The sequence below is a fragment of the Danio aesculapii genome, chromosome 17 (assembly GCF_903798145.1).
Source record: "Danio aesculapii chromosome 17, fDanAes4.1, whole genome shotgun sequence".
NCBI classification, from domain to species: domain Eukaryota; kingdom Metazoa; phylum Chordata; class Actinopteri; order Cypriniformes; family Danionidae; genus Danio; species Danio aesculapii.
The window spans coordinates 24,098,588-24,113,604 of NC_079451.1; the positions used below are offsets into that span (position 1 = coordinate 24,098,588).

Genomic DNA, 15,017 nt, shown 5'->3' on the forward strand with positions numbered 1-15,017 from the left:
TCCAGTTGTACACATTTGTGGCTCTGCAAGGCTCAGTTCCACGTGAAGATGACTAAAAGCATGTACTGTAATGTAACGTTTGCAGCACGGGATGCGCATCATTCATGTTTTTTAAAAGCGTGAAAAAGCGCAGGCTGCTTTGTGTCCGCGCTTAGCCTCGGAGACGAGCAGAGCACACACATCTAACGCCATCTTAATGCGAGCGCTTTAATGGTCAAATACATGCACATTTGTGTCAGAGTGCGGTGTTTAGTGATTATTTATATTAACCCTCATTTGTGTAATAAACAAACAAGTTGACAATCAAAAGACATGTGAAAGAGAAACCATATCAGAGCCGCACTATTCTTAAAGTAACAGCGCGCAATATTCCTGCTGTCGTCTGTTCTTATTATTAATCAAACAACAAGGACAAAATCACTCACTGCTTTTGTAGCTGAAGTTTTTTTCTTACAATGAAGATGCTTAAAGCACAGTTTGTTTCATATTTTTATTCTATTGTATTTATTTCCCTTATTTACAGGGAGGAAAATAACCATGCATATATACAGTTAAAGTCAGAATTATTAGTCCTCGTGAATTATTAGCGACCCTTTCCCCTTTTTTTTGTTTAATGGAAAAATTTATTTTTAATCCATTTGACAAATAATTTTGACTTTAACTGATAATCGTTTGAATAATTGTGATTACAATTATGACCAAAACAATCGTGATTATGATTTTTCCGATAATCGAGCAGCCCTAGCGTCTAGCACTACATCAAACCTAAACTCAGCCCTCACGGTAATGTAAACATATTATTTGTTGTACAGTGTCACAAAAATTATGATATACTGACGCTCAGATGTATCCCATCTAGCCTTCACCCTCTCTAGCAGCATAGTGAAGTCTAGATAGGATACAGCTGAGGATACTCACGACAATATATCACAATTTTTGTGATACTCTTCCAAAACACATGAAGGTAAGCAACTGTTTATCTGTGAAAGGAATTGAGAAAATATTCTAGTAACATAAACAATGTATATCTTACATGAATAAAGCACATCGTCCAATTACATTTAAAAAATAATTCATCTATGGTCATCTCCATAGACATCCAGTGTGTTTTACAAACCTCAAATGGTATGTTTTGCTTGTAGTTAGTTATGTGTATTTGAATGTCTGAAACCTAAAATAAATGTTTTTCATTTGAAAGCACTGCGTACCTTTCTGTGCCTCAGCACGCGCTGTCAGATTTGAATTTTAGCAGTTGATGACATGCGCTCTGATGAAGTTCTAATCAAACTAGTGTGATTGCACACTACAGGGACCAGCCAAGGCTGATCACACCGGTGTGATTGTATACGTGAAGGGGTTAATATTATTATAATAACAACTAATACATTAATAAATAAATAATTAATGCACATTATTTCTTATTTCTTCTCTTATCCACATTGTTAATAAATAAAAAAGCACTTTCAAATGCACTTTATGACTAATTTCTAAAAAAAAATTGTTAAAAAAAAGTTTTTATTTTATTTTTATTTAAAAATGCTAAACTAAGCAAAGCTACTGCTGATACATAAGTTTATATTATTAGCAAATGTCTAGTATGCTGTTTCTTTAAGCACTTCTTTGTGCTATTGCTCAGTCATTACCATATTTAGCTATTGTGCCTGTATCATTAAACAACACCATAACAAGTGGATAAGTGGAATATTTTTAAGGAGCTATTAAAAAAGATGCTTTTACACAAAGTGACACACTGTGTACTTATTTTAGGGACATTCATTGCTCAAGGGCAAAAAGGTCATGGCTAATGGCCAGCTCCTTAAGAGGCTGAGATTTAGTCACTATAACAGCCTTTTTTGTGAGTGAATATTGTGCCAAAGTAGGCATGTAAAATATGCTTGGAATTTGTGCGACTGTTTCACTTTGAGCTGCATACAGCAGCAAGTGAGGGACGCATTAATGCTTAGAAAACATTCTGGCCCATTATAAACAATGCTGGAAGGTCATCCAGCCGTGATAAATTATTTAGATTACTGTGCATAACATTTATTATTTTTTTTCAGAGAAATGGGTTTGAATAATGGCCGCTCATAATAGCTTAACAAGAAAAGGATTATTATTTTTTTCTTCACTTCATGTTTTTTTATAACCATAAAAGAAAAGAGAGAAGTACAAATTAAAAACATAATGTTCTTTAGTAAGCACCGTTGAGTAAGTATTGAAGTTTTTATAACAATGAAAATTTTTAATACTTTGAACTATGTTTTTTTAATAACAATTTGGTTTTATTTTTATTTCTTAAAAATTTGGATGTGTTTTGTCATTTTAGTAAGAGAGAAATTAAATTTTATTTAGAAAAATGTGTCTATACAGATTTAAAGGATCATCAAACTGCCAAATACATTCTTTCAGTAGTTATGACATATATTGTAGATGGCAGAAAATAGTATTAGAATGTATACTTTAAGAGGAAATTGGTTATTTTTGCATTTTTCTAAGCTATTTCATTGAGTGACGTCAACATATTCTTTTCTCTTCATGTATTCTCCTCATGTATTCAAGAAAAAGAGCTGGTTCAATTCAATTATGACACACATTTATGAATAAGATACATAATTACAGTACATTACAATGCATGAAATGCTCTTCAATCTTCACTACTTATAAAGATTGAGACTCAGAGACATTGTATGTGTTTATTTTCTAAGAGCACAATGCAAATGTGTTGTTTGAGTTTGTAACAGATTTTTTCTTACTGGAAAGCTTTGCAAATTTGAGACTGGTGTAAGCCAGGTTTACAGATAACCTGCTTTTAAGGTAATCAGTCTCCATAAATGTGGTAAGTGTGCTGATAAATAATTTTTATATTTGCAGATCAGTGGTCGGGCAAGTTTCTGTCAATGGCACATCTTATTTAAGCTAGTTGTAGGCTAATAGTAACAGCCTGTACTTATCACATTTAGTTTGATGATCAAGGTGCAATGCCAGTTTAACCAGTCTATAGTTGCAGTTGAAATTCTAAACAGTTCTTCATTCTTCATTCATTTTTGGTTGTATAAATAGGACATCATAAGAAGCTGTAAAGCTCTTAGTTTTATTTGTATTTGTGAGAAGATGTGTGCTGTTGTCTTGGCTTGAGCATCATTGAACTGAGCATGTCACAAAAATAAGCATGTGCTCTACTTGTTGAAACAGCTATTTGGCTTTGTTAATGTGTTGACTATTTAAGGCAGTGGATTTGCACTGGCATCCATCTGACCACTGTGTGATTCGGGGGATTCTGATGGTGGAACTGCTCTTAGATGCTAGACGTTTGTCCAGAGGACATATGGTCATGCCCAGCTGAGTCTGGTTTTTCTCTAGGCTTTTTTTTTCTTCACTTTCGGCAATTGGTGAAGTTTGTTCCTCACCATTTTCGCCCATGGCTTGCTTGGTTTGGGACTAGTGGAGCTGCGAATCGGTGGAGTTGCTCTTCAGTGTTTTGGCTTTCAGTAGTGACATTTCCATTACACTGAACTGAACTGTGACAACTGAACAAAAGCAGTTTCAATTTACTACAACTTCATCTATGTTAAGCTGCTTTGACACAATCTACATTATAATAACAGTGCTATAGAAATAAAGATGAAAATGGAAAATCTGATGCTCTCTGCATCACTCTCTCTTTCACAGTGTGTTTGTGTGTGTGTGTTTGCATTGCCAAATTAGCTGCGGTGTGCAAATTTATTTGTGTAATGCAATCCAATAGTGTAGTGCTTTTTATGCAATCCCTTCTCTTTTTCCAAAGTCTTTTCTTTCAGCTGTAAACCAAACCCATTTCAAATCAGCGGTGTTACAAAACTGCTGAAACAGGGGGGTTTCAAAAAACATCAAGAATTGATTTTTTTTGGCAAGTAGCTTAAAAAATGTAATTTCTTATATAGATTTTTTGTATTATTTTAAAACTGATTTTTATAGAATTGATTTTATACAGTATTTCTAATTTTAATTCCTAATAATAACCGCTTACGGCCATACCACCCCCCTTACTGTGCTATAATAAACTAACTATAATAATTCTAATTTCCCAACTCTAACAAACCTGATTTGTTTTTGTATTATTCACATAAAATAGGGCATATCATTCCTAAAATGTGTATTATTTGGAACTAAAGTACATTTACTACAATTCTACAATGAAAATGACAATTTTTTTTGTTTTTTTGTTCTTTTCTATGTTGATTTTAATATTTGAATTTACAAAATAAAAGCCCACAACAGGTAATCCAGCAATCTTCAAACACTTTTAGCTCATAAGTGTGATTGGTGACTAGCGGAATTAAGTGAAGTGCTGAACCGAGGTTGAGTATGCATCTGAAAAGCTAAAAAAAGAGGCAGACAGACATGCAAAGGCTAATACCAAGCTATAGTTGACTTGCAAGAGTGTGTGAAAAGTGTGTGAAGTGTGTGGATTTTCTGCTTATTAACTCACAGTACACATCCACTCGGATGGATTTGATGGCAGGAGTGCCGAGGCCATTCTCTGCTTTACAGTAATAGCGGCCCCCCTGGTGCCTCTGGATGCGGGTTATGCGCAGCGTCTCGTTGAATACGCTTGAGTCCTGGAAGCGGTCAGTAGCACTTCCTGCCGTCTTGGTCCATCGAATCTGATGCAAAACAAGAAGAGAGAGAAATAAAAAAATAAAATCAGTTACCAGTGCAAACAAATTGGTGAAAAACTCAATTAATTTATGAAATCAGGGAAGATAAGATAAAAAAAGCATATAAAGTATTTTTTAATATTAGGGTATTTTTTAAACTATTTTTTAATGTTTTAATATTTTATATTTAGGTAATATTTTATGCTTTTATAGTTTAATGGTGGCATTTTTTTGTGTACTAAAGAATGAATGAATCAATCAAATTTATAAATAAAAAAACACACCAATTCCTACAGACACTTTAGCGAGTGTGACGATCTTTTAATTAATTTCTTTATGACTGGTATGTATGGTAAACAAACATGGCTTTACATGTTATTATTTGTGATTCTAAGGGAATGTCAATGATTTAAATTAAAGCTTTAAGTGGCGATCCGGTGGCGCAGTGGGTAGCATGTTCGCCTCACAGCAAGAAGGTCACTGGTTCGAGCCTCGGCTGGGTTAGTTGGCGTTTCTGTGTGGAGTTTGCATGTTCTCCCTGTGTTCGCGTGGGTTTCCTCTGGGTGCTCCAGTTTCCCCCACAAGTCCAAAGAAATGTGGTATAGGTGAATTGGGTATGCTAAAATTGACCGTAGTGTATGAGTGTGCGAGTGTGTATGGATGTTTCCCAGTGATGGGTTGCAGCTGGAAGGGCATCCGCTGCGTAAAACATGTGCTGGATAAGTTGGTGGTTCATTCTGCTGTGGCGACCCCGGATTAATAAAGGGACTAAGTAAAAAAAATGAATTAATTAATTAATATATTTTCAGTTCCATTTTAAGTTTAACTTAACAGTTATTTTAGGTTTTGTCATCACCATAAACGTAATTCAACTTAACTATATTCAGTTAGTGGCCAAGACAACTTTTTTTCAAGTATTATATATATATATATATTTATTTTTTTATTTATTTTTTTTTCTTATTTCCTTCAGCTTCATTTCAATGACCAACATTTTTTATTTTATGTTTTTAAATAGTATTATGGCCATCAGCAACATCAAGCATGGGATTTAACAAAATCAACAACCAGAGGATGGAGGGCGGTGTGATCAAAGCTGTGTTTTTGAAGTGTGTTGTAGGTTTTGTGATAATGGACATGGAACGTAGACATATAAGTTATGCGTCTGAAAGAGGAAAATGGAAGGCTAAAAGACCACATCACCAAGGACGACTAATACTGTGCTGTTCAAATGGCTTCATAATGAGTTTTATGTAAAAATATATAACAGTAATTTAGTTATCTAAATGACTTCAGGAGATTTCTAATCACGATGCTACAGTGCTGTTTACATTGTTACAATTTTGACTTGGAAATGAGCAAATACTCCACCACAGATCTGATCTCCAGATCAATGGATGGCATAAGCTCTATTTGGATGATAATTATTTCTCAGCATGAAGTCTGTAAAACAAAATCTGCATGCCATGATTTGGGAAGGCAATTAATTCACAAAGGATGAAAGAGTTCTGTCATCTGACAGTCTGGACGGTTATTTCAATTGTGGTCTTATGGTCATACTTTACATAATAGCATGAATACATTGCATTGTATGGAAAAAAGTCACCTGAATATGGCATGAACTTGGTTAAAATGTCAATGTTGAAGGAAAAATGGAGATATAAGTCACGACATTGGTTCATATGTATCCTTTTTTATTCGGAAATAGTGCTAAATACGCTGTCCTTAGCCCTAAATGAAATATAACATTTACAAACTTTACAACATTTTTAATTATCTGTTAAAATGAACAGTATTCAGAACAGAAATTAGAGTGGAAAATATAAATATACAGCAGAGATTAGCAGCAATCACTATAAGTAGCAAATTTATTTGAAGCTAAACTGAAACTAGCAGCGTGTGTGAAATGCCATTACAAATACTCTCTCTCATTTGACACCAATTCAAAGTGTAGCACTCAGCGCATGTTTTCCTTGCTTGACATTTATTGCATTATTTAAGTCACACCATATTTGAGATGATAAAAAATGACCTTTACTTTGGAAAATATGGTGCAAAGTTTAAATGTAAGGAATAATTGATGGCGTGCCTTTGAATTACACAATAATGCAATTTCCATGTCACATTAGGTCAATTAGTGTGGCCATGAAACATAAAAGGGGTTTAAATCTTTTGTTCAAAACAAAATTTCTGTCATTAACTATGGTATGGTCCTGATTTATAAAAAGAAACTGCAGCAAGTATTTTTTTCCTGAGATATGAAAGGAAAAAATCTAGAATTTTTCTTTCAAATCCCATACCCCACCACCACCCAGAATTTAAAACATGTACCCTGAAGCAATATTACAGCTAAAATAGGATTACTGACCACTTACCAAAACAGCAAATATACTAAATATATGAAAAGGCATGTGCTATTGTTCAATAATGCAATATATTATGGTAGAGTATTATTATTCAGAGCACTTACAAAATAAAGAGCACTGGATGTATGCAACCCCTTCCCTGATTTGACCAAATAAATCATGTCCCTGGATTAACATCTATGTAGATCCTGGAGCAACATTCCAATCAGCCAATCAGAATCAAGGCATATGTTTACTGTTTATGCTACGTTTAAGCTTACGGTTAGTTTTATGCACTTCTACATGATTGTTATCCAAATATTATTCCCCTCTGATTTTGGGAATAATTTACAGTTGGGTTTAGGGGTAGGGAATGTGTATGGATTTTTCCAACAAAAATTATGTTCCAGGATCAACATAGATGCTAATCTAGGATAGCATCATACTTGCCAAAATCATGATGTGCTGTATGCAACACTGCTTGCAACTTGCTAAAGAGAAGCAAATTAATACTGGTCTACTGACAACTCAATTATCTGGTTAACTTTACATAATGTCAAAAATGCCAGTTTATATACTTCTATTTTAAATTTTAACATAAGAAAGTATTTTTTATTCAATATCATTTCACTTTTTGCTAATAAGGCAAGACTGAATGTTAATGTAACTTTTTAACTTCTTTTTTCGTCATTTATTAAAATACTGGGATGATACCATATACCACAAAGAAAGTTACAAAACTTATTGTGCCATGAAAATAATGTCACATGCCTATATAAACACCACGTTTTAAAGCGATGTGACTCCAAACTATTATTCCCTTCATTAACTGCCTCATTAAAAGATTTAAATGAGCAAGCAACAATTTTTCATGGTAAATAAACAATTATATATTCTGCACATCTCACATAGCAATTAGGTTACATTCCTGACACACACAAATATAACATAACCCAGAGGAAAGCATAGCGAGATGAGGGAAAGGAGGAGCTCAGCCGAGCACGGAGAGAGCAGGAGAGATTCAGTAGCTCCCTCTGTGTACACTCTATCTGCCAACCAGCCAGACAAGTGGAGCAAATTGCCCATTCAGGCCTGGCTTGGCCTTAGCGAGTCCTGAGTGAGACTTACTGTGTAGATGACCTACATTACAACAGAACCCCCCTTTATCATCCCTGCTGCTGGAGAACCTCAGAGGCGGGAGAAGCTCAGCTTGAGTTCGGCTACAAAGATCAAAGCTCCGCCTTCCTCGTGCAAATAGCAACTTCTTCCTCACCCCAACTATTAGCCCCTCTCGTACTAATTGAAAGCATTTTCAGCTCTACAATTTCAAAAAAGGGCCTTTCGCCCAAGCCTTGGTTTTCCTCGTGCCAAGAAAATAAATAAATAAAACAGTGGTTTGGAGCCCGACAGAGTCGTAACCTTTGGAAGTGAAAGAATGAAATCCATTTCATGCTTTGCTGAGGATGGAGGGCGGGCAGATTTGTTTACACACGTATTGGATGTTGGTTAGGAATAACGGCGCATTGGAAGTCGCAAGGCTTAGATACGCCGGCTTTCTTTGTGAGCTCGAACAGGAAATAAGGCAGCTAAAGAAAAGTGCTTAGCCCTGTTTGGCCTGCGTGCATTGAGGTGGGCTGTAGCTGACAGAGCACAAATAGGAATTCCTACTTTCAGGGGTGAGAGAGCGGAACCCAATAATCGTTTGTGCATTAGCGGCGTTATGCAAGAAAAAAAAAAGATGACCTACTCAGACTCCTAAGAATAATTGTTACTTGAACTTCTTTCATTTTAATGTATACATCCAAGACTTTTGGGGCTCAGTGGAATAAAAGAGTAGCACATAAATCAAAAAGCTCTGCGGTTCATTATTTATTTCTGTGTTAGTAGAGATCATGACTCAAGCGATATGTTGGGGGTGGAATGGGAAAACAATCTGACGGCGGCCCACTGTCTTCACAACCAAAGTGCCTCCATAAATAGTCATAAAACAGTAGAAATGACAGCCCTATGGACCTTATGCCATATAACATTGAGGAAAACAGTGTTTCAGAGGAATGCAGGGACAGGAATTTTTTAGATTCCATTGTAACTCTTCTTTTACTTCAAAAAGATCTTTTTGGTTTGTTTTTGTTGTTGTTGGTGTTATATGTGAAAATCGGTAATCTCCAATGTATGCATCTTGGCTCCGCTGACAAATACAGCTGAATTTAAAATATCTGCGGAATACAAAATAAGATTCTGCTGAATATTTCATCTGATCTTGCCTTTACATTGAAAGTCACTGTAGCAGTCTTGGGTATTAGTAATCTAGACTGTTGATTTTTAGAAATGATAATAGTTTTATCACGTTATATTTTGAACTACATTTAAAATCAGATTGCAGGTGGTTTATGTGGATTATGTGGTTGAGTACTAAATGCTCATGTAAATAAATTCTTGTAAAATCTCTGGAAAAACCTTTCAATTAAGTTTATGTGCCAATAATTATGCTTAAAGTTATTAATTATTAAGTGATTAATGCTTAAAGTTATTAAACACTGCGGATGTATTAAATATGTAAATTGTGGAGGTCTCTGAGAATGTAATTGTGTTTATTTAATGCTTTTCAAGATGTTGATAATGCTGAATGGAAATTTTAGTTTTTAAATAGAAACTATTCCATTAAATTCTATTATACACAAGTTAATTCGTAATATACCATATGTAATCTAGATTATAATTCTGTCTACAAATTTAATCATGCGATCTATAATCAGTAAGAGAGAACAACTGGTAAGTGATCTAACTTTTTTAATATGGTTAGTTTCCTAAAGAGATGTGATAACTTTGTGTCATGAATAGACCTAAATTTAAGTGGATATTCACAGCCAAATACGATTGAATATGGACTAATAAAACAACTACCATAAACTGATTTCTTTGTATTTCATGATATGAACAAACACAGCTAAAACACTTAAACAATGACTTTTTTACTTTCATAAAAAAAGAAAAATGGCATAAGAGTGGGTACAAGATTTGTGATATATCAAAACATATGTATATAAAAAATTGCTAAAAAATGAAAATACTCTTCTCTGAAGTATAACAAGCATCTTTGGTTTATCCTCATAAATTTGTGGCGTCTGAGATTTCTGCCCCTGCCAGCATTAAGTGGATCAGTGCCACGGAGCGCCTGAGCCAGAACACTGATGGGAGTTCTGTGACGACGGGCCCAGTGTGTCAAACGCAGACAGAATGTGCCCATAAAGAGCACTATATATAGCCTCCAGCCCCCTCAGTCTATCATAAAGCAGCCCTGGGCGTATCTTTCTCTGGCCCACTCACTGACTGTGGATCTATGGGAAGTGTTGCAATTGTGGAAAAGCTGAAACAAAGGAATGCTGAAACCTTGGGTGATGATGGTATAAGGGTCTATGCTAATTACTGATTAATATGCTTTGTTGCACAGTTAGAAATCTATCTAAGATGACCCTGGTGCTAATTTGACTGAGAATGATTCTGGAACAGAGCCATAAATAAAAGTGCAGTAATTATCACACAATGTAACCGTGCTTGTTCATAGTTCGCAGCTCTATCTAAAAAAAAAATGTTAAAAACCTAAAAAACGAATTAAACAAAGTCTAATTAAATTAAATAAGTAAAAATGAAATAAAAAAAAAAACGAAATGAAAATGAAAATAAAAAATATAAATAAATAAAAAAAAATTAAAATACAATACTGAAATTATCCGTGCCCTTGGCAAAGTCTGACTTAAAGTTACTTCTATTCAGCCAGCAAGGTTTTTTTGGACCAGAATTGACACAGGCTTCTTGCAAAACATAATAAGACGATGTACAAGAGACATCATTGTGGAAAAAAATGTTTCTCGGCTTCAGTATTTCTTTCTCTTTTATTTACATTTGATCAAAAACTAGTACAATAAATAATTTCAGGGTTGACTGTATAAAAATATGGGCAGCACAGTGGCTCAGTGGTTAGCACTGTCACCTCACAGCAAGAAGGTCGCTGGTTTGAGTCCAATTTCGGTGTTCTGTCTAGGCATTACTGCTCTAAAATATATTTTTTTTAAATTTCTGGGTAAAAAACATAACTCTTTTCCACTTTGAACACAGTATTTGTTATTTTGAGAAACATTTATAATATTTTGGAACAGTATAACATGTCAGGCTAATTGATTCAAATGAATTATTGACTTCTGCTGTCTTCATTAGTTTCAAAAACACAGATTTCTTTACTATTTAAAACGGCATCTTTGTATATCTTTTTTGCTGGAGATGCTGTTGTCCTAAAGAACAAACAAGCAAACAAAAAATAAATAAATAAAAAATCGTACACATTCCTTAGGATCGGTATAGCAGAATATTTTGGCGGTTTTAAAACCTTGAATTATCCAAACCGCGATATACCTTGAAAACGGTTTTCGTCCCATGCCTAGTTTTGTCCGAAAGACATTCCGTACAGGTGAATTGGGTGAACTAAATTGGCCATAGTGCATGAGTGTGTCTGTGAAAGAGAGTGTATTTGAGTGTGTTTCCCAGTACTGGGAAATGAGTGTGTTTCCCAGTACTGGGTTGCGACTGGAAGGGCATTCACTGTGTAAAAAATATGCTGGAATAGTTGGCGGTTCATTTCACTGTGGCGACCTCTGATAAATAAGGGACTAAGCCAAAGGAAAATGAAAGACTTAATAAAAGTGTAAAAATATGTTTGAAAAACAATCCAAATGCAGCTTTAAATAACAAGGCATGAAATCTTAGTTACGTCATAGGAAGGAAATCAGATTTTAGCATTGCGTCCCAAAAATAAATAAACAAAGTAAAACATTGCTCCTACAATATGCTGCTGGGAATAATTGTGAATGGACGTCAACAGAGAGAGACATTTATGAGAGCAGATGGTGTAGTTACGGCATCAAACAGCAGGGGCTAAAGAGCTCATGCTAAATAGCCAATCTCTGAACCACTGGTACATATAAAAGCTTTGACTGGGATAATAAAAAAAGCAAAAATGTGTCTGTTACTACCAATTACACATGATGGTCTTTGACACTTCATCCATTTCAAAACAAAACTGTATGATGCTGTTTATACTGTCTCTCAGAACTGAGCTGATACCAAGTACTTTTTTTGTTGGTAATTTTAGATAATAAATGGTCCTGTTTTACATTTTCTGACAGCCCACTGCATTATGTGATACCCTCTGCTTAGAAGAGGTCTGAAAATGGTCATATTTCATGTTTACTGTCATTAACTTCCCAAAAGCAGAGGTGGAAAGACTGCTCCAAAGCAGAAAAAGTAGGTAATTCATTAAAAATCTTTCCTTATTTATACTCAAGGTAAGGGAGTCAGCGAAAGCCAGAGATGAGATCAGAAGCGGCAGAAAGAAGTTCATTTATTCAAAATAAGGCTGCCAGCAAAAATCTTCCTATCTTTTTATAATAAAGACTGGGAGGCAAAAGCAAGCACAGAACATTCAAAATGCATTAGGGTTTTCACAGCCAAAAAATGCCCTCTGCATGAACTGACATAACTCAACATGTGCTGCCTTAAACAATTAAAACAACAAAACTGCTGGAATATCAGTCATCAAACTAAGAATTTAGAAGTGTAATAAATTGTAATCTGCTTTAATTTGATGATGTGTCTGTGATGTGTTGGTCATAAAACAGGAAAAATAACCCCGGATAGACTGCAGCAGTCCCATTGATCTTCTTCATAGAGGAATCAGTTTTTAATTATAACTTTCAAGACAGACCTACTGGTTGCTATATGCTGGTGGTATATGAACTTCAGTAGTTACATCTGTTTTTTTTCCAAAAATATCAGCTAGGGGTGTGCAATATGACGATTTTTAATTCTAGCCGATAAAAACGTCAGTGATCTGCATTCGAAGATATTTTGTAGTATTGTGCGACGGCGCTCATTATATCAGTCGCAATTCTGAAAAATCAATATACTGTACAATGAAAGGTACATTCACAACAAATATTAACTCAGTGTAGGGGTGGGCGAAATGGAAAAAATATCATATCACGATTTTTTCTGGGAAAATCACGATTCACGATATTTATCCTGATTCTTTTTCAAGTTGGTTTTTTAAGACTATTTTGCAAATTACAAAGGTACAATACAACCAAACTAATGTCCCCATATAAACATATACTCTTACCGTGTATGTTTAAGAATATTTTAATCAGGGCTCTGAAACGGTTCAAGGAACGGAAACGAAAAACGGAAACAAATGACATTATGCAGGAACAGACACAAAAAAAAAAAACGGAAACAAGATCAACTTTAATTGTTCTGAACAGAAACATTTACAGTTAACTGGTTAATAACGTTATTTTGTTGTTCTCTTTATTATATGAATTCGGGAGATAAAAGCATTCATTTAAATCATGTGTACAAATGAGATGGTGAGGCATACAACGTGAAATGCCCCGCTGAGCAGACGTCAAAAGCCAGAGTCGTTTCTGATGCGATGAGCTTGTCTTAAAGGTTACCGAGAACCTGCTCTTTCATGTACAAAGCTATGTTTCGGTTGTTGCTTTTAAAACTTGTATGTATACAAAAAGAAGTTTTTAGATGGGCCTCCATAAAGAAAATCTTTTGGTTAATATTTCTCTTATGACAAATCATCTGATAAATCGATCTGTAATATTGAAGGATGAAGGGCAGATCATAAACATGATAGATAAAGTTTTGAATGATTTGATTTATTATCAAATCACCCAAGCATTTTTCATTCGGAGAATAACAGTATTTAATAGCTTAGTCATTATAAACAATCCATTAATAAAATACATTATTTACAAGGCTACTGAAGAAATAAACAAATGTAAATGAAAAGTAAAATGAGGTAAGCGCTCGTTTTTATATAGATATAAACAAAAGCAAGTTCACATTATAAATATTTCATTAACAATACTTGTCGAAAATTCATTTAATTTTACCCCTCGAATGTAATTTTTCTAGTTAAGAAATCAGGGCACTCTAGAGCTATTTTTTTCTAGAAAACAGTTTTGGGAATGTTTTGTTTTATAAAGAACGCAAGAACAGAAAAGAAAAAAAAAATCAATTCTGCTCGGAGTGAACTAAATGGATTTTTTTTTTCTTATACCTTTTCCAACTTCAAATTCCAGCACTTTTCAAGCACTTTCAAGATACATTTCTATGCTTTTCCAGCACCTAACAATCACAATAAATCACGTTTATATTTGATGTATGTACTTTTTCACAATTAAATCCATTAAAAAATGCTATTTTAAAAAACACAATATGACATTTCAACTTAAATTGTTCAATACTTTGGAGCATAGCATCTTGCTGCAAATTAATGAACTGTTTCTATGTCAACTGTTTTGAAAATCAGTCACCAAATATGGAAACCACAGTTTGCAAGCTTTCAATAACATTACTTTTTATTTATTTTTTTATTTTTTTATTTATTTACTTTATATTACTTTAGGTTAGGACTAACTAAAGTACTGTTGTAACTGTATGCAAATGTCCCACCTGTCAAAGGGTGACAGTTAAGGGGTTAAAGGAAAACATGTTTAATGGCTGAAAATGAATCACCTCTCTGTAAGTAGCCTTGACATTTTATAAAACCTATATATTAATGACAAATAATCAAGGGCAAGGAAGTGCCCTTTAGACTGTTGAGTTTAGGAAAAAATGAATGAAAATAAAAACATGCAAAAATGAAACTGCACTGAACAAAAAAATAATAAACAGTGCAAAAATAATAACTGGCTTATTCAGGGTTAGGCCAAACATAATATAACCTAATATTTGCAAACGTCATCTTAATAACAGTAACGGTCTTTTCATGAGCTGCAACATTAGTTTAATCTCCGTGAATGCAGGCCCTTTCGCGATGGTGAACGCTCTGCAATTGACAACATCATGACGATTAAATGAAGGACTAAATAGAACAACTCATGCTTAAAATGTGTGGCAAACGCTGTTACCTGCAAAGCAAACTCCTTCAGGCTTTACAGTGAATGGCTTTAGTCATTTTCATAGCAGA

General features: G+C 34.4%; 1 protein-coding gene across 1 annotated transcript in view; it reads right to left on the reverse strand.

Annotated features, from left to right (window-relative positions):
• The window catches only part of mdga2a (MAM domain containing glycosylphosphatidylinositol anchor 2a), a 228,554-nt gene that overhangs the window by 137,995 nt on the left and 75,542 nt on the right, over positions 1-15,017 (reverse strand). The window contains exon 3 of the mRNA XM_056476965.1: positions 4,469-4,643. Within this exon, the coding sequence (XP_056332940.1) occupies positions 4,469-4,643 (175 nt within the window). The remainder of the gene's footprint in view (positions 1-4,468; positions 4,644-15,017) is intronic.